Genomic DNA, 19,399 nt, shown 5'->3' on the forward strand with positions numbered 1-19,399 from the left:
TGATCTAAATCAGTTATTCTCATCTCTCTTCACTGTTAGAACCGCAAACCAATGGAACAAGTATACCAAAGATTCGAATTAATCTGTGTTTCACCCCGGGCTTACTTGAACGCTTTAAAACTGAGAAGGACCCTCAACTTTTCTTTTCTTTTTTCGGTTGGAGAAGGTCTCTAAACTTTTTTTTTTTAAAGCTGAAGAGAAGGACTCTAAACTTAAAAGGCAAGAAAAGTTACAGTTTTAAACGGATAGGATTGGAAGAAATTAGCGGCCATGATTCTTTCTCATTTCATTAATTTATTTAACATTATAAAACCGTCAGATTCATCTAACCATTGTGCGGCTACGGCGGTATTGATAGAGCCTAGTCTTTGATTATTACACCAAAGTGGTCGGTTTCCAATTCTACTCAGAGCCCCATATAGACCTAATGCAAGGCAGAGAATTAAGTTGAGAAAGGAGAGCTTCCTGTACATGGACAAGACGAACCAGAGGGACTGAGGGAGATGTGGCGGAGCTGAGGCAATCAGTAAATTTAAGCTGTAGTTAAGGCAATCGACCAAGATACCAGCAGCGAACGGCCATTACACGATCCTTCATCCTCGTTCATTGGTAGCAAACAAATTATGGTCCTCTCTGGTTTCTTGTTTCGGAAAATTGTTTTTAATTTTTGAGATCAAGAAAAGAATATTTTATTAAAAAAAGAACATTTTCCCCTCCGTTCTTTGGCCTTCTGTTTCTGGCTTTGGTTAATTGATTCAACTCGTTTCTCTGTTTATTTCTGAACTGATGCTTTCACCTTCCTCCCTGTTCGGCTATAAATTCATCAAATTTTGCTTGGATCCAACGGAGCAGCTCGTACGACTTAAAAACCAGAGTGTCCCCACACTGTGGGTCGTGGGGGACACACCAGTTGATTTTAACATATTCTTTATCAAGTTTTCCTGTAAATTTATAGATGTGGCTCATGAATAGTCTCAATTGGCTTCCATAATTGCTGAAGCCCTATGTGAATAAAATGATGCAAGTTTACCTCTTTTGAGCTATTTGGAAAGGTTGATTTGTCTGTGCTGTCAGTCTTGGTACTTGGAAGCTGAACTTTGTTGGTGCCCTGAACTTGTTGTGAGCTTTACTTTCCATTTTTTAATATATTTCCGTGCATCTTGCCATTGGACCTTTCAATTGTTTGTGCTAAACGAACTGTGTTTTGGAGCTAGCTTATTTTCTTTTACTCGCACATTAAGTATAGTAAATATTGAAGAACTATATTGGGCCACAACTGGAGTGTATATAATTTTTGTCCATGGATAGCGCGCGCTCAGCTCACTGAATGAAAAGAAACAATCTCTTGTGACTTTAACGTGATACATTTTGACTTTTGGATTTTTTGCTAAGTTAGCTGGTTATATTGTGATGTCGTAATTGCTAGATGGGTCATAAACAAAACAATTGGATTTTTTGTGAAGTTAATTGTAGCCCCTTCTCTCATCTCTCTCTAAGCTGTTTTCCGAATTGTGTCAGTTCCCTTGCCCTCTAAGTGAAGATGTATTTTTTTGCAAATCGTAATTGGTAGTGATCCTTACCTGACAGGTTATGTTAATTGCCACTCATTTGGATGAGAAACATGGTTGATTGCTACTCTTACGCTAAAGATTATGTTTATTGTTATTCATTTGCTTGAGATATTGTTGTTAAGAGATATACCCTAGAATTGTTAGATCGCTTCTAAACCATCTATTTGTTTGAGAAGATGTCCGTTTGAGAAATTTCATATTTTATTATCTAGTGGATGTGAGGTGACATTTGGCAGTAGAACGTAGTGGCTTTGCAAGTCTGTTCTGTGTGGTAAGATTAGTCCAAATACAAAGTGTTAGGACCATCTTTTGAAACCTAGGAAGATACATGAAAAAGGGAAATACTTTTTATTGGAAGAAGTTTGACTTGCTATTTTGAAGAAAGTAGAGAATAGGGAAGCTATATGACTGCTATAGTCAAAGTCTATGAGTTGGGGGCTGTGAAAGTCACCTTTTGAGTCTATAAATCTTCCATTTGGTTTAGCAGGAAAGGCAGAGAACTTTTGAAGTGGGGTTTTGGCCCTTTGGGTGGAGAGTGCCAACCTCTCAAAAGCTTGGCAAACCTGTTATATTTACATGTCATTGTGTTGTGTCTTGTTCTGTTTATTGTTGATTTGTAATCCCTATTTAGGTTTTCGCTTATGTATCTTAGTGTAAGAATCATCCTTTCCCTTGTAATCAAACCTGTTTATCCAGTAACAGCAAGTTTTCCCCTCTCTCTTTGTTGTTTCCCACTCTCGTTTGTTGTTTATTTCTGCTTTTCAGTCTTGTTATCATCCTGTTTAGGAGAGGGAGAGGGTCATGACACTAAGCAAGTAGATGGAATAAACAAAACAAGAAAGTCTAAACCTTATTGGACTTGGTTTTCCGGGTTCAGAAGTCAAAGCGTAAGTGTTACAGATTTAGATGGGAATTTGAAATAAATCTTTTGTCTGTTGCTTTATGATGCCTCACTGTTTTAAATTTTTTTTTGTTTTATGAACTCGGGTGAATTTGGGTCTGACATTAGTCTTTGGTCCATTGCTTCATCCTTCTTTTTGATCCTGTCTTTTTAGGTATGTATGGACAGGTGGTTTTCATAATAGGATTGTTGAATTTCATGTGATCTCTGTTGAATTTAGTTTGACACTTGACCTTTGATGTATTATAAACATCTATGGTGAAACCACCACCACATGAATTTGAGACAACCATCTCTAGCACCAGACAAACCCTTAGTATCCATTTATGAATGGATTTATTGTTCTTCATCAGTTTAGTTTATCTGTGGATTTTGGCTCCATTGGTCTTTGTTTGGATTCCAAGGACATGGAGGGAAAAGGGGATTGGAATGCAAACAATTCAACTGTAAGAGAACGGGTTTCAATGTTGGGGTTTCTGTTGGATGCAAGCATTGTTTCTTCTGTACTTGTGGTTTTGTATATATGTTTTAAATTTCAATGATTTAATTGAAAACACGCAAAGGAACATTGACGTAAAAACCTTGATCTCTTTTTTTTTTTTTTTTTTGGCAACTCACATTTTCATTCTCATGTTGCTTGTCAGACATTTAAGAGAGGCATTCTGGCACATCCAACTTCTAGTTAAAGTTTCCTTATTTATTTAGTATAGTTTTGGTTTTTACTAAGTTATTGAAACTATGCAAGCTAATGTAAAATTGTTGCTTATGCTAGGTGTGAAATAGAATTCTTAAATAGTAACTAAGAGCTTGTTTTGTTTTGTTTCTTTATGTATTCCTCAACCATCATTTTCCTATTTGAAAGTTAGCTGTAATTTTGATTGATTATGATGTAGTACCATGTTTTACTTAACCATTACTCTGGAGTTTAGGCCAAGAATGTGATGGGCAAAGTAACCTAATCATGTGCTCTCTCTTTATTTTGCAGTTCCAGAAATTTGCTCTTCAAGATGGCCAAGGACCAACCAGCATCTGTGAAAGATGCAGTTTTTAAATTGCAACTATTTCTTCTTGAAGGCATTCAAAATGAAAACCAGTTGTTTGCAGCAGGATCTTTGATGTCAATGAGTGATTATGAAGATGTGGTAACTGAACGATACATAACAGACATTTGTGGTTATCCACTCTGCTCTAATCCTTTGCCATCTGAATCCGATCGCCCTCGGAAGGGTAGATATAGAATTTCTTTGAAGGAGCATAAGGTTTATGATCTACATGAGACATACAAGTATTGTTCTTCCAGTTGTGTCATTAATAGTAAATCCTTTGCCGGGAGCTTGCAAGACAAGAGGTGCTCGGTTTTAGACACACAGAAACTTAATGAAATTCTTAGGTTGTTTGGCAATATGGATGTGGAACCAGACAAAAAAGTTGGAAAGCCTGAAGAATTAGGTTTGTCTGGCTTGACAATTCAGGAAAAAACAGAAACTAGCACTAGAGATGTGTCTCTGGAGCAGTGGATTGGTCCATCAAATGCTATTGAAGGCTATGTCCCAAAACAAAGAGATGGTGATTCTAAGGGTTCCTCTCGGATGAATATTAAAAAAGGTGAGAATTTCATGGCATTTTTGGTTTAGATGTATAATTAGTCAGATGCATATGCTTTTTCTTGCTATTGTCTTACATGTAATCTGTCCAATTTTAAGCTAGTGGGTTAGCATACAACTTTAGAGCTGGGGATCTAATTGTTGCTATGTTTATGAAGTGGATGAATGGAATCACTAATTTCTATTTTCGTTTATGAGAAAGTGAGCTTTGATTGTGCATTGCAGGGTCTAAAGCCAGTCATGGCAAGTTAGGTGGCAGTAAAAATCTGATTATCGATCAGATGGATTTCACCAGCACTCTAATTGCGCAAGATGAGTATAATGTATCTAAATTGCCGTTGGATCTGAAAGAGACAAATTCAGATTTTAAAGTTAAACCGTCAAAAATGAATCACCAAAATCTAGAAGAGCAAATAGAAAGTCTGAAATCATCATCTCATACTTTGAAGATTAATTCTGAGAGGAAATTGGAGCAGCCAACAGGAGTCAGTAATAAAATTGTGAGGAACAGTGATCATGAAATTCAGGAGCTGTCTTCATCATTTAAAAGTGGTGTTCATATAAGTATGTCAGATGCAGAGAAGGAACTAAATGCCAGGGAAAGCATCATATCATCCGAACAAATGCCCAAATCTTCTATTGAAAGATTAGGCAAAAGTGGTGTTGATAACCACAATCTCATATCAGAAAGACAATGCGAAGTGGAACAGAATGAGTCTCAGGAGAAATCACTGCAACTAAATGGGAAAAAGAGTGTAGTTGCCACTCATGGCAACACTTCTGCTTCCAAATTAAATGCTGGAGATGCTGAAGAGAAACTTGTAGAGAAGGAAACTGGGTTGAGCAAGAATAAACTCAAGTCTGCTCTTAAAACATCTGGCGAGAAGAAACTTAGTCGTTCTGTTACCTGGGCTGATAAGAAAATGGACACTTCTGGGAGTAAGAGTCTTTGTGAGGTTAAGGAAATGAGCGATGTAAAAGAATCTTTGGTAGGTAGTACATATGTTGATGATGATGAAGCTATTTTGCGTCATGCCTCAGCAGAAGCTTGTGCAGTTGCTTTGAGCCAGGCATCAGAAGCAGTTGCATCTGGAGGATCTGATATTGCTGAGGCTGGTAATTTCTGTTTTCCTTTTTAGGTTTCTAGTTAGACTTTACTGCTCATTTTTTACAGGTTTCTTGACTTTTTCCTAAATCTTGTTTAGTTTCTGAAGCTGGTATAATTATATTGCCAAGCCCTCAAGATCCTGGTGAAGAGCAGACTGTAGAAGAAGTTGATTCAAGAGAAAAGGATCTAGTTTCTCTGAAATGGCCTAGAAAGCCTGGAATTTCAGATAATGATTTGTTTGACTTGGAAGATTCATGGTATGACCCGCCACCAGAGGGGTTCAGTTTGACTGTAAGTACTGTGAACATTTCTGCAAGTTGTTTGCATTTTCAAGACATGCTTTTATGTGTAAAGTGGTTAATGCTTTGTTAACTTCTTCCAGTTGTCACCTTTTGCAATGATGTGGAATGCTTTATTTTCATGGATAACATCATCTTCTCTAGCATTCATCTATGGAAGGGATGAAAGCTCACATGAAGAATATCTAACAGTTAATGGGCGAGAATATCCCTGTAAAGTTATCTTAGCTGATGGTCGGTCATCTGAAATAAAACAGGCTCTTGCTAGTTGTCTTGCTCGAGCTTTACCTGGACTCGTTGCTGATCTCAGGTTGCCAACACCGATATCTACCTTGGAGAAAGGGATGGTATGATATAGGAGTTATGTGATTTTTGTTCTGGATTATGATTTGTCATTGTTGAGTCAAAAAATGAAACTTGGAACAGAGGATAGTTGTTGCTTAGTCATTCCTCATGGCTTAATTTATGGAGATATATAATTCACTGCCTTTTATAAGGGCCAGCATATACTATAATTGAATGCTGATTCGGTGATAAAGTAAACCCTCCTTCATATTTAGTATGACATGAATATCATTATTGTTTATGGAAAATGGTGAATGTGGGACAGAAAAGAGCTTGCTTTTTGGGAATCGTGAAGAATTCTAAGGTTCCCAAATTACTTTATTCTATAAAAGGGACAAAATGTGTTTGTTTGGAATTAGGGTCGGGTGACTTGATGTGGGTTTAAGGCCATGGATGACAGTTTCTGCTGTCAGGTTACTGGAATCCCACAGCAGTGATGCATTATTTGGTTTTTATAAGGATAGGCTTTAGGCCTGTACTATGTAGAGTTGAGGAAAATATTGTGATTGTAGTTTAGTTGTTGTAATTTGGGATAGGGTGTAGATGGGAACTTGGCAATGAAAAGTTGGTTTGGTTTTGGGATTTTGTTTTTTTTTTCCGCAAGTTTGATTAGGAATTTATTTCCTATTTGCAGTAGGGTTGTTTGCGATCAAGTTTTGGATTTCATGTCCTAGTGGAATAAAGAGTTACTTGCAATGCCTATGGAATGCTGATGTCTTATGGGATCTTAGCCTTCTTACAGAATTGATTGATTGATCAATAAATTCAGCCCCTTTTCCTTTATTTTGCTTCTTTGTAGTGTCAACTGGATCATAGTTTATTATAGTTTGCTTTAGAGGATAAAAATACTCTGTTTTGGGTGAGCAATATAAAAGTTAAACATCGTGTGAGAGCTCAGAAATTATGCAAAAATCACTGATTATAAACTTAAACCGTCAGAGTCCTGTCAGGATTGCAACAACTCTTTGGCCACTTATGGATGGTATGTTGAAGATAAGGGTTGCAATGTCTCTAGTTATTGCTTGTCAACTCGTGTATTCATTGAATTAGAGCTATATACATTAAAGATGAAGTGTTGTATCTTGCTTAGTGAGTGAATAACTTAAAACTATAAATCTTTATGGTGCTTGAAAATGAGATTTAGTCAGTCGCAACACTTTGAATCAGCTGCATTACTTTTTTGTGGATGGGCTATATTTGATTGTGTCCTCATCACCACTTAGGAACGCTTGCTGGATACTATGTCATTTATGGATGCACTTCCAGCATTCAGAATGAGACAATGGCAAGTGGTTGGTCTTCTGTTCATTGAAGCATTGTCTGTTTGTAAAATACCTGCTCTTATCCCGTACATCACAGATAGGAGGATCTTTCTTCCCAAGGTAAGACCCCTTGTATAACATCTGCGTTGCTTCCATTTTCTACTTCATTCAATGTTCTCCGCTCGCATGCTGGAAGTTTCTTTTTGAAAAAAAATTATCTAGCTCATTTTTTACACTGGAAAAATTATAAAGGTAGTGGGTATTTGGATAAAGCTATGGCGATATATTCTTAGCCCTATGGCCATCGCCACAAACAGAGATTATAGCTTGTGCCTGTGACACTGGGCCCATTTGGATTGGCTTATAAGTAGTTTTTTAATCATGATTTATGGAATTATGAGAGAAGGAGTTTTGTCTTAGTTTACATGAAACATGCTTATTAGTGTTTTTGAACACTATCACAGATAGGCCCATTGAAAGTACCTGCCTACCAAGTTGATTTTGTCTTCTAATTATATTTCATCTTTTTTTTTTTTTAATTTGAGCATTGTTTGAAAGCTTCTTGCTGAGAAAAATTAAGGCCCTATTTGGATGATGATAATAGAAAAAAAAAAAAAGAAAATGTTCTCATAAATATCAACCAAAAAACGTCTAAAAATATTCTCTTCCATTTTTGTTCTCCATTCTAAAATATACTGAAGGTTAAATTGTATATTTTTGTTGAGTATTATCTCATAATTGAGGGCAAACCTCATTTATGTGACTTCTATGTAACTTCTTTGTTAACTATTATCTTGTTGACTTGAGGAAACAGGTGTTAGATGGATCCCACATAGGTGTGGAAGAGTATGATTGCTTGAAAGATCTCATAATACCACTTGGTCGAGTACCTCGTTTTTCTACTCAAAGCGGAGCCTGACATGGATTGTCAATCACCTTTGGACTGTTTGATTTTTTGAGCCTCTCCGTGGAAAAATTTGGTAGTGTTTGACTGTCTGATGCCCTATGGTTCAGGCAAAGAGAAAAATGGAAGCTGTTGATCTGTGATAGAATGCTCTGTAGATGTGATTTAAAGCTCCATGTAATGACATATTGGAAGAATAGAACGATCAAATGTTAACCCTGAATGAAAATTCACAAAAGAAAAAGGAAACAAAAAAAAAAAGAGGTGTTAGCTACCTTGCCGAAAAAGGTGGCATCTGTTGGTTTTTTAATTGAGTTATATGTATGATTTACATTAAGTGGTTCTGCATTCTCTAGGTTTCGAATAATACTGAATTACAAGGCCGGAAATGCTTAGAAGTTGAACGTCTGAAATGGATTTGTCCATTAATGATGTTTTTACTGTTACAAAAATAAATACTTTTAACAGTGATGACAAATGTATCATAATAGTTATCTAAAATGCCGTGCTTTTGCATGCCAAGTCATTGTACTACTTAATATAAGAGTTAGTTAACTAATTTGAGTAGATTAAAAAAATTAGTTAAATTAGTTTGTAATAAATAGATATTGTCTTTCTTAAAATGTTTTTACTAATCATTTAATAAAACATTTAATATGTACAAGAAAAAAATAAATAAATATAAAAGATAAAATAGATTGGGATTTTATATTTAAAAGTAAATTAAAAGTCAAACAAATTTTTATATTAAAGGTTAGAGTTAGTATGTTATATAGTCACTGAGAAGTCATTCCCATGTCATGAGTAGTGTGCCTCTACCCTTTGGCATTTCACAGCACGAGGCCTCAGATATAGCTATTTTCATTCCCGAAAGAACTACAACATTTTCAGTTAAAACAGTAGTTTATTTGCAGGCCATGTTAAAAATTATTTCGTTTTTCTAATTAAATCTAAGATTTTAAATTTTGACTATACATAGACTAATAGTTAAATATCCATGCTCTCGAAAGAAATTAATTCATGAAAAAAGCAAGAATAATGCTTCTTTGTTTTTAGCCCAAAGGAAAGTTTGTTTGGAATATAGAATTTGAAAGTTTCGTTAAAGTTTGAAAGCAATACAATAACAACCACTCACCACTAATTGAACCCCAACAACCATTATCTCTTCACTTCAATTATTATTACTATTATTGTAATTAACATTATTATCGTATTTGTGGGTTCCAAAGAATATATTGAGTTGTTCCCACAATATCAGTACATTTTTTTTTGCCAGAATATCAGTATATATTATTAATTGCAACGCAACAAGCAAATTATTATATGCACTAGATTTGATTTTATTCATGCCAAATTGGGTTAATTATACTTTATATATTAGTATTTTTTGTCAAAAAGATACAACACCGAATTTAGAAAAGGATAATGCTCTTCCCAATATAGTTATATACTTATACCTTTATATGGATTTATTTAATTTGTTGGACCTTCTAAGTTCTCTTAAAACTTCGACTATATCAATCAATTTCTTTTTTAAAAAAATCGGATATAATTCTTCTGAACTTTCTATTATATATAGATAATCCTTTTAAATCTTGAGAATTTATAATGAATTTCTTAAACTCTTACATTTATATAAATAGCTCCTTTACTAGCCATTTTGTTCACAACTTATGTGCATATATTCTAAAATTTAAAGGACTTATATGCATATAACTCAAAGTTTGAAAGGATTATGTATACATAAAATATAATTCATAGTGTTATATAAGCAATGGTTAGGGTTAAGTTGAGTTTGTTTATTAAATATTGAGTTCTTCCCCTTGATCCAAAAATTATCCGCAAAATTAGACTAATATTATTAATTAATAAGATTAATCTCAATAAGTTTTCTATGTCACTTCACTGATTGCTATTTTTGCTATAGTAATTTCCGAAGACAATGTGTCCATTGTACAATTAACACAAACTCAACTCTTCCCGTTATATTTTCATCAACCTTGTTCATTAATGAACATGCAAATTAATTATCTCCTTGATATTATTTTCTCAATCCCTCAAGTTGCCGTGTGCCTACCAATTTTTTTTAAAAAAATCCATCAATATTTTAAAAAAAATAAACCATAGTCTCTTCATAGCCACCCTTGATGATGCTGCACTTTGCATGACCCGAAAGTTTGTCTGTATTTTTAAAAGATGATAATTATTTAATTAATTTGCTAAAAAACACAGATGTTGACCCATATGTTCCTAACAACAGAACACAAGAAATTCAATAATACGGTTCTTCTATTTATAATGATATAATTATTGAATAGAAAAAAGTTGATGTTCATGCTGATATACTGCAAGAATTGGTGTATTATTGAATTAGGAACTTGAAAGGCATCAGATTCTGCAATTTGCAAATAAGAACAATATTTGGCCTTAATTATTAATCAAAGTGTTATATTCTAATATTGGTATAATAGCTAATTTTTTTTATATGCCAGGTTGCATAAAATTCTGTATGCATGACCGATTATGTTTCAATATGTCATTTCTTTGTAATATAAAACTAAACCGTGGTATTCGTATTTTGTTCAGAATTTGAAATGGATTACATTATTTATATTTTTGTGAAAATTTTAACATTTTGAAGGATTTTATACAATATATTTATGAATTGATCATTTATAAGGATTTAAAATTTAGTATAATAAATGATCATGCGTAAATGATTATTTAATATATATATATATATATATATATATATCGTGTGTGTAGTATTGTTAGATCATAACTAAACATTTGACGCGCATAATAAAATTTATGTAAAAATAAAATTCATTTTAAGCTATTTATTCTATAATATCAATAAATAAATAAATAGTTGTCTTTTTCTATTAATAATAGGGTAAGTCATGATGAAACTAAAAGATATATCTTTAATATATGATCTAATTAGAAGGTTAATTTTGACCCTAAATATAAAATTTATTTCTCATATTTATCAATTCTTTTCTAAATTGTCCCTATTAAATAATTAAATACCACAATAATACTTATTACTCAATAATAATACACTTTTATATTTTATAAAGCAAGTGAGTATTTATTACTCATTAATTCCACACATACATCAATTCTACCATTTTATATTTTTAATAAAATAATTTTTAAAAAAATTTAAATGAATATTTTCATACAAATACCCATTCAAGGTGATTGGATTTTTTACTTCGGAAGAATAGCATAATAACATATTAATCATATGATCTATTTTCTTTGTGGCTAGAAAAACATAATTTTTTATTTATATTTTACCCAATCAAATAGAAAAACAAAAAAAAATTGATTCTTTTTTTTTTTTGATAAACAGGGAAATTAAAACTGAACAATGAAACAGAAGCAAAACAATAAACTAAGTTACACCCTCTCTTGCTAACCAAAAATAAAAAAATAAAAGAAGTTGGATTGAGAAAATTTTCAACGATGCTGGATTGGAACATCCAAGGCGACTTAGCCAGGGTCTAAATTTTTTTGAAATGTCAGCTTTTCAAAGAAGTTTTAACTAGGAGTATTTTTTGAAACATATGTCATATTTATTATTATTACCTAACTTAACTAACTTTTTTAATTTAATTAAGGTAGTTAAATAGGCCGTGTTTTAAGGAATGGAGGAGCATATGATTAGGTTTAACAAGCTAATTATATTGTTTATAATTTATATACATATAACTATTATATTATACCAGATAAATTAATACTTAACTAATGTGTGTAAAAATTTATAACATCTATCTATAGATAATACAGTGATACGTCTAGGGCCTGGCCTGGGTTGTAAATTGGGGTGGCAATCAATATTAAGACAAAATGGGGACATGTATTTAATTTAGGTTAAATAAATTGAGGTGTGCTTTTGTTATTAGATTAAGTTTTTGACACGATGGCTACTACTTCGTTCTTAGGGATTAGTACCAGAGTTTGCACGGGTTTGAATCTTATCTCTGTAAAAAAAAAAAAAAAAACAGCTTTGAGGATGAAACTTCTTTGAGAAGAAGAGAATGATACGTATTGAGGTTTGGTATTAGAGTTTGTATGAGTTTGAATCCCAAAAATTAATGTAGACTGAATGCCTGTGTCTAATTTGGGTTAAAGAAATTTTGAAATGGTTTTTTGATAATCCTAAGTATTTTAAATTTAGATTGCTCGTTACTATTAAGAAAAATTTAAGATGCTAAATGCATATGAAATTAGTTTAAAACATTAAGTGTCACTGAAAAATATTTAAATATTGGATACAATTTAATCATATCGCATTTAATTAAATTTGGCATGAAGTGTGAACTTTAAAATATTTTGGGAAAAAAAAACTGCACAGAATTATGAAAGTACAAAACTAAAATGCACGGATATTTAAAAAAAAAGAAATAAATTGGAAATGTATAACACAAAAGTTCATAATGATAAGTAGGTTTATACTTATCCCAATTTAAAGGTGTTCTAATGGCAACTAATCTGGCTCAACATCTGAATAAAATAAAAAGGAGAAAATAAAAAAAGTGAGATACTCCTCCGGTCCTTATTATAAGACCACATTTGACTTTTTATTTGGTCCTAATTATAAGATCCCAATCCATTTTTTCTCTTATATTTATGCATTTTTTTCCAAGATAATCCTTCTAATAATGATAGTTTTAGTCAATATACTTAATTAGTAAGGATATTTTAGGAATGACAACACTTATTTATTATAAATAACCAACTTAACTTACTTCCTTAATCTCCTCAAATAAGTCAATTGGGTCTTATAATTAGGACCGGAGGAGTATATATTTTTTCATGATACTTTATTAGTTTCTAATAATTCATTTAGCTTTTTTTCCCCAATAATTGACAATTTATAACTCACCCAAAACTTATTTAGTTGCTATAACCAAGCTGCTAAAAATCAAACTGGTCATTAGACTAGTTGATAATAATTAAAAATGTAATTTAGATAAAAATATTTATGTTTGGTTATGAATAATATTTTAACATTTTAAGTAGCATAAATTTCTTTTACCTTTATTTTGTGTCTCATCCTCATATAAAAACTAAATTTATCAGTAATTGAAAGTCAAATAATACAACTTTGGTTAACACTCAGCTCAATCTCCCAAAAGAAAAATATACCTTGCATCACCAAGTCTATAAAACAAAACACGTGAGAGATGTGGGGCACAAAACTTTCGTCTTTATTATCCAATAATATTTGATCATTAATATTCTTTTAATAATAATTGAAAACTGTTCTATCAAATAGAAATTGTAATATTTCAATTTCGATACCTAAGACTCCAAAATTTCAGGGGAAAAAAAAGTGATATCCTATTAGGTATTTTAAAAATATAGTTAACTAACAAAAATGTTTCTTGTATCAAAAAGTTTATGAATAAGTTGTGAATTGATAATGACAACTGTTAAACAACAAATGACAAAAAAATATATTAATAATAACGAATTATTTATGAATAAATTGTAAACTGACACTAACAAATATTAAACAATTAATAACAAAAAATATATCGACAAAGACAAATTTAATAGCTTTTTTTAAAATCTAATACAAAGACATTTTAGTTATTTGACTACATTTATAAAATACCAAATCATTAGATCAAGCACCACTATCTCTTCTAGAATTTTGAACTTTTATGTACTTGAATTAAAATATTACGATTTTTAATTTTTTTTATGGTATTTTTTCTAATTGTAGCTCTAATTCATGCGTGATTTTTATTTGTCAAAGTTTGCCAGCCCAATCTTATGACTTGACTACTTACTTGACAGCTGCTGCCCAATGGGGATTAGGAGCCATTTCTTTCTTCTTTTCATTTTTTTTTTAAAGGAACCATTTCTTTCTTTGTCTTCATGTTCTTTGTCTTTGTCTCTCTTTTTTTCCCCTCTTTTCTTTTTTTTCCCCCCTTCTGTATTAATTTTTGCTTCTTTTCACTTTGTTTGTTTGTACAGCTTGCATTGCAAGTCGCCGGAGTTATTAATAAATAATCTTTTTTGCATTTTTAGAATAATTATATATATGTATGTATGAAAGGAAGCATACATTAGATAACATTTAAGAAATTAAATATCATTTTCAGTGTTAGTAAATGGTATAAATTATTTAGCACTCATCGCTGGTAAAAAAATTATTTAATACTCATCTGCCTTAATTATAAAAATTAAATGACCTGTTCGTTTGGATTTTAAACATCCTAATTTACTTTATTTATTGTATTTGTTTTTTTTTTTTCAATCATAGGACCTATATTGTTCTATTTTTTAGAAAAGTAAAATTTTTATATTGTTTCTGAAAAAATAAGAATATCATACAAAACTAACATATATTTTATATAAATAACTAAGTTAATTAGTTTTTTAATTCATGTAAATCAATTAACGAGCTGTTATATTAAGAATAAATTAGTATTAAGATTGATAATTGGGTATTGATTGACATTGATATCTCAAAAATAAAACTTCATATATCCCAATCAAGATATAAAAAAGGATAAAGTTAGTTCATTCTGTGTAAAAAGTTATATGCATCCTCTTTTTTTTTTTTTTGCTTTATTAATTCTCTAGAACCTTTTAGTTTTTAAAGCTCTTGGACATGCATTGGTGTTAATCGTAATTTCACTTTATAAATATTACTATTACTTAAACGATTTGCATACAATTTACTTTTAGAATATTTGAAATACCAAAAAGTGCATCCTTGGGATGTTCTGAGGGATAATTGCCAAAATAAATAGGATTGTAACTTCATGGTTATTGTAATACATGCGAAGAAATTGATGCCCTTTGTGTCAGTATCACATCAAATGCATATAATTTCTGTATAATAAATCATTAAAAACTAACACTTAAAAATCCAAAACTTATAAAATTACTAATTAAGAATATTAGAAACAACCCTTGACACTCCATAAAATAAAATTACAATAATGAATTTTATAATTTTTGGAATAATTTTTGTGAAGAAGAATAAGTGAATGGTAAAAGAATGAAAAGAGAAATGAAATTTGAATAGAAAACGAGTCATAATTTTAAAAATGATTTTAAGATATATAAAACGAGTGTATAAAAAAAGTTTTATCAAAACTCTTTTTCTAAATATTTCCAGAGGTTACCAAACATAGAGGGAGGCATTATGGAGTGTCGGTTGGTTGTCATTGTGGAAGGGGGCCAGCCCCTGCACCTTTCAAATAAAGCATGCCCAATTCAGTTTCATAATATTTATATTTTCACCAGAATTATAAGCCAACCATATCGTGTGTGTATGATATAAACACACGTAAAAGTGCATATTTAATGTTTTAATTTTATATAAAATGTTAGCTTCGTCTTTTTATTTAATAAAATATTTTTTGATCATTTTAACATTAACACTGTTTTTTTTGTTATAATCATTTAGTTTTGAAAATTAACTTTAATATATTAGTATTTAATAATAATTTATTAAAATTTAAAATTCAATGTCAATATTTTTTAATTAATGATATTAATGTTAAAAGACTTAAAAGATATTTTATAAGGTCAAGCTGCAAATTTATCCTAAAATTTTTACTCAAAAACATTGAGCACCCAAAAGCTTTTTGGAGATAAATTTATTTTGAAAGTTTAAAATCGTACTAAGATTAATTTATATCGTTAACAGACATCAATTTTTTTAACCGTATAGGGTGATATTGCTATAATTTTAAATTTTTAAGGTAAATTTACATCTAAAAAAACTTTCTAGTACTTAATGTTTCTGAGTGAAAACTTCTTAAGCAATTTTACATCTTAATTGTTTATAAAATTAAGAACTAAAACAAGACTTTACATAAAGTTAAAGAATTAAATGCCTACTTTTTGTTTATGTGTTTTATTTTATTTTTTGCACCATTTTTATCTTTTTCTAATATATTTCATTTCATAAACTTTTATCAGACTAAATATGTGTTACATGAATATTCTTTCTCATCTATTTCTCCTTTTGACTTAGGTTGATATCAATACTAAAGAGTGCATCAAAATAAGCATAAAGAAATATAATTGAGCCGAATATGTTGTGTGACTGTGCGAGCAAGACTCAAAATTTTGTTCGTTGCTTACTAAAATAATAAGCGTCTGCAATTCTACTTGTCCCTTCATAATGATAATATTTCTGAAAAAGTGAAAATATAAAAAAAAGAAAAAAAAAAAAAAAGGGGATGCTCTTCTGTCAAAAGAAAGGGGATACGCTTCTTATAGTTGTATCTATGTAATAAAAATAATTGAAATAGCAAGCGTAAAGAGAGAGAATAGAAAGTGGAGTATTTCAATAATTAAAAATTAAAAAACTACTAGTGGTAGTTTATTTAATTAATACCGATCACAATATAAACTATAGTAATAAATCCATGAGTGCGGGCGAAAAAGAGAAAGAAAAAGCCATGCGCCCTACGTCCATGACAAATAATGAAAAATATTTTCCTTTAAAAATACGTAAAGCTTTGCAAATTAGATTAAAGTTTTTTTTTTAAAAAAAAAAAACGTGTACACCGACAATTGTGTAAGGAATCTTTGAGGATATAGTGATATAATTTTAAACTACTGCTTACAGTAATTAATATAAAAACTAACTAACTATTTTGAATTGATTAAAAAAAATTGTTAATTTACTGATTTGTAATAAATAGGTATTATTTTCCCTTAAATACATTTATTACTTATATATATTAGTTAGAACTATTATTTGATAAAACTTTTAACATGTATCATTATTACAATGACTATTTTGAAAAAAAAAAGATAAATATAAAAACAAAGTAGATTGAAGTCTTATATTTAAGACTAACTTGAAAATTAAACTAACTCTTATATAAAAAGTTAAAAAAACCGTCAGTCAATTTCCTATAAATTGTTAATTATGTACATATGAACAATCTCATGGTAAATAAATTTATTAATTAATGTAGAGAAAATTGGTTAAAAGTCCTTCTTTAACAAATTAATTGAGAAATGGGACCTAAAATAAATTTAAAGGTGTGGGCCTCTCAAATGCTAATAAGTGTAGTAGAAAAAAGACTATATTACCCTAATGGATGATAATTGCATATGACGGATCCTCACTTACATATCAAAAATCCTAATTGCATATGGAAGATACCTAGTTGTATATGGGGCCTTATTACATATTATGGATTCTAATTACATATGACGGTCCTCACTTGCATATCATGGATTCTAATTACATATGGTATTTTATTGCATATCACGAATCATAATTGCATATTGTTGATCCAAACTTGCATATTGATAATTCTAATCGCATGTTATGGATACCTAGTTGCATGTGATATCTTATTGCATATCACGGATCCTAATTGCATATAATTTATCCCAAGTTATTTATTGATGATTCTAATTGCATATGTGGATACCTAGTTGTATATGAGACTTTATTGCATATCATGGATCCTAATTGCATATTGCTGATACTTAGTTACATATGAGACTTTATTGCGTATCATAGATCCTAATTGCATATCATTGATCCAAGTTTGCATATTGTTGACTCTAATTGCATATATGCTACTATTTAATTACGTAAACAAATTCGTTTGTGACTCAAACAAATTCTTATCTACAACTACTAATTGCATATGAATGATTCCTTTTCTATCATGTTAACTTATAGATAAGAATTTGTTTGTGAGTACTGCACAAAAGAATTTGTTTATGAAAATAATAATATATATACAATTAGAATAAATAATATGCAAATTTGGATCAATGATATGCAATTAGGGTCCATGATATGCAATAAAGTCTCATATGGCATCCTCAATATACAATTAGAATCAGGCATATGCAATTTTGGATCAGCAATATGCAATTAGAATATGTAATATACAATAAGATCTTATATGCAATTAGGCACCCACATATGTAATTAGAATCACTAATATGCAACTTTGGATCAATTATATACAATTAGGATCCGTGATATGTAATAAGATATCATATGCAACTAGATATCCATAATATGCAATTAGAATTAGCAATATGCAAGCTTGGATCAGCGATATGCAATTAGAATTCATGATATGCAATAAGATCTCATATGTAACTAGTCTCCATCATATGCAATTAGAATCCATACCATACAAGTGATATGCAATAGCATCCGTCAGGACAAAATTGTCTTTTTCCTACCACACTTACTGATATTTGAGGGGCTCACATCTTTATATTTATTGTAGGTCTCATTCCTCAATTAATTTGTTAAAGAGGGACTTTTAACTAATTGTCACTGTATGGATAAAAATTAAATTATTGTTCATTAATGATTTTTTTTGGAAAAAAAAAGCCAGTAAATTTTAGTATACGCAAAGATGCGGATGTGTTGAGGAGTGAACAAAGCACATGCATTTAAAAAAACTTATTTGATGAGAAATGGGAAATGCTTGTCTTAGAACACACGCTTCCCTGCTTTGCGGGATTCGCTACGAAGGAATCTCACAGATACTAAACTTGCCTTTTTTTTCCACATTTATTTATTCATTTATTATGATTTAACCAATGAAGGACAATAATCTTACTTTGACCACACACATTCACATGCGGTATCATTTCCATACATGAACGGATGTGCCATCTGGATCTTTTTTGGCTCAATTTCTAGAGCAATTGTTGTAAATATAAAATAATAGTAAATTTCAAGCACCTTAGTTTTTTTTTTTTTGGGGAGGATAGCGTTAAGCACTCTAGTTTTAATATTATAAAAAAAAAAAGCACTTTTCCGGATAAATGAAAGATGGATTATATTTGGAAGCTGACTGGAGTGAAGACAAACTTTATGCTTGAAGGAATAGTAGCAGAAATAATTTGTAAATTATGTAATGATAGAGTTGTGATATTAACAAGTGAAGGTTGTGTGTGTTTTTCAAAGTGATATTAATGTAAATAATGTGTTTGAGGCAGAATTAATGAGCAAAGCACACCGTGAAAATGAATTTAATTCGTAATGTAACACTTGTTTTTGCATGTAGATATTAATCTTTATAGACTCCAAAATATTAGTACTCATCCAGACGAGTTAAAGAAGGCATTCTTAATAATTAGGACCATCTCATAATCTCATTCTTTATTGATCTAATTCTCTTCTAACTCATTTTGCAAAAATTTGAAGCCATTTTGAGACGGGATTTAAAAGTTATTTCGTTCATTTTTCGAAGCAAAATTCCAAGCATAAATCAACATGATTTTTGTCCTAACCTGCGTAACACACACTCCTAATAGTGATCCCAGTTTCTAAACATGGAGTAGTTAATTGAACTGAATATACAAATAATGGATGGATTTGTAGAAAGCAGGGAAGATAGGACAGAATTATGAAAGGGAGCTTGTAG

At 30.7% G+C, this 19,399-nt stretch overlaps 1 protein-coding gene across 1 annotated transcript; it reads left to right on the top strand.

Annotated features, from left to right (window-relative positions):
- Positions 1-2,401: 2,401 nt before the first annotated feature.
- On the top strand, positions 2,402-8,465 carry LOC114712367 (putative RNA polymerase II subunit B1 CTD phosphatase RPAP2 homolog). The gene is made up of 7 exons (XM_028896893.1): positions 2,402-2,458; positions 3,458-4,077; positions 4,302-5,192; positions 5,282-5,475; positions 5,567-5,830; positions 7,052-7,210; positions 7,905-8,465. Exons 2-7 carry the CDS (start codon positions 3,480-3,482, stop codon positions 8,007-8,009), a joined length of 2,211 nt encoding a protein of 736 aa, XP_028752726.1. The 5' UTR covers positions 2,402-2,458; positions 3,458-3,479; the 3' UTR covers positions 8,010-8,465.
- Positions 8,466-19,399: the final 10,934 nt, after the last annotated feature.

This window comes from Neltuma alba, unplaced genomic scaffold, assembly GCF_004799145.2.
Source record: "Neltuma alba isolate B1F8T4 unplaced genomic scaffold, ASM479914v2 tig00001827_pilon, whole genome shotgun sequence".
Classification (NCBI taxonomy): Eukaryota; Viridiplantae; Streptophyta; class Magnoliopsida; order Fabales; family Fabaceae; genus Neltuma; species Neltuma alba.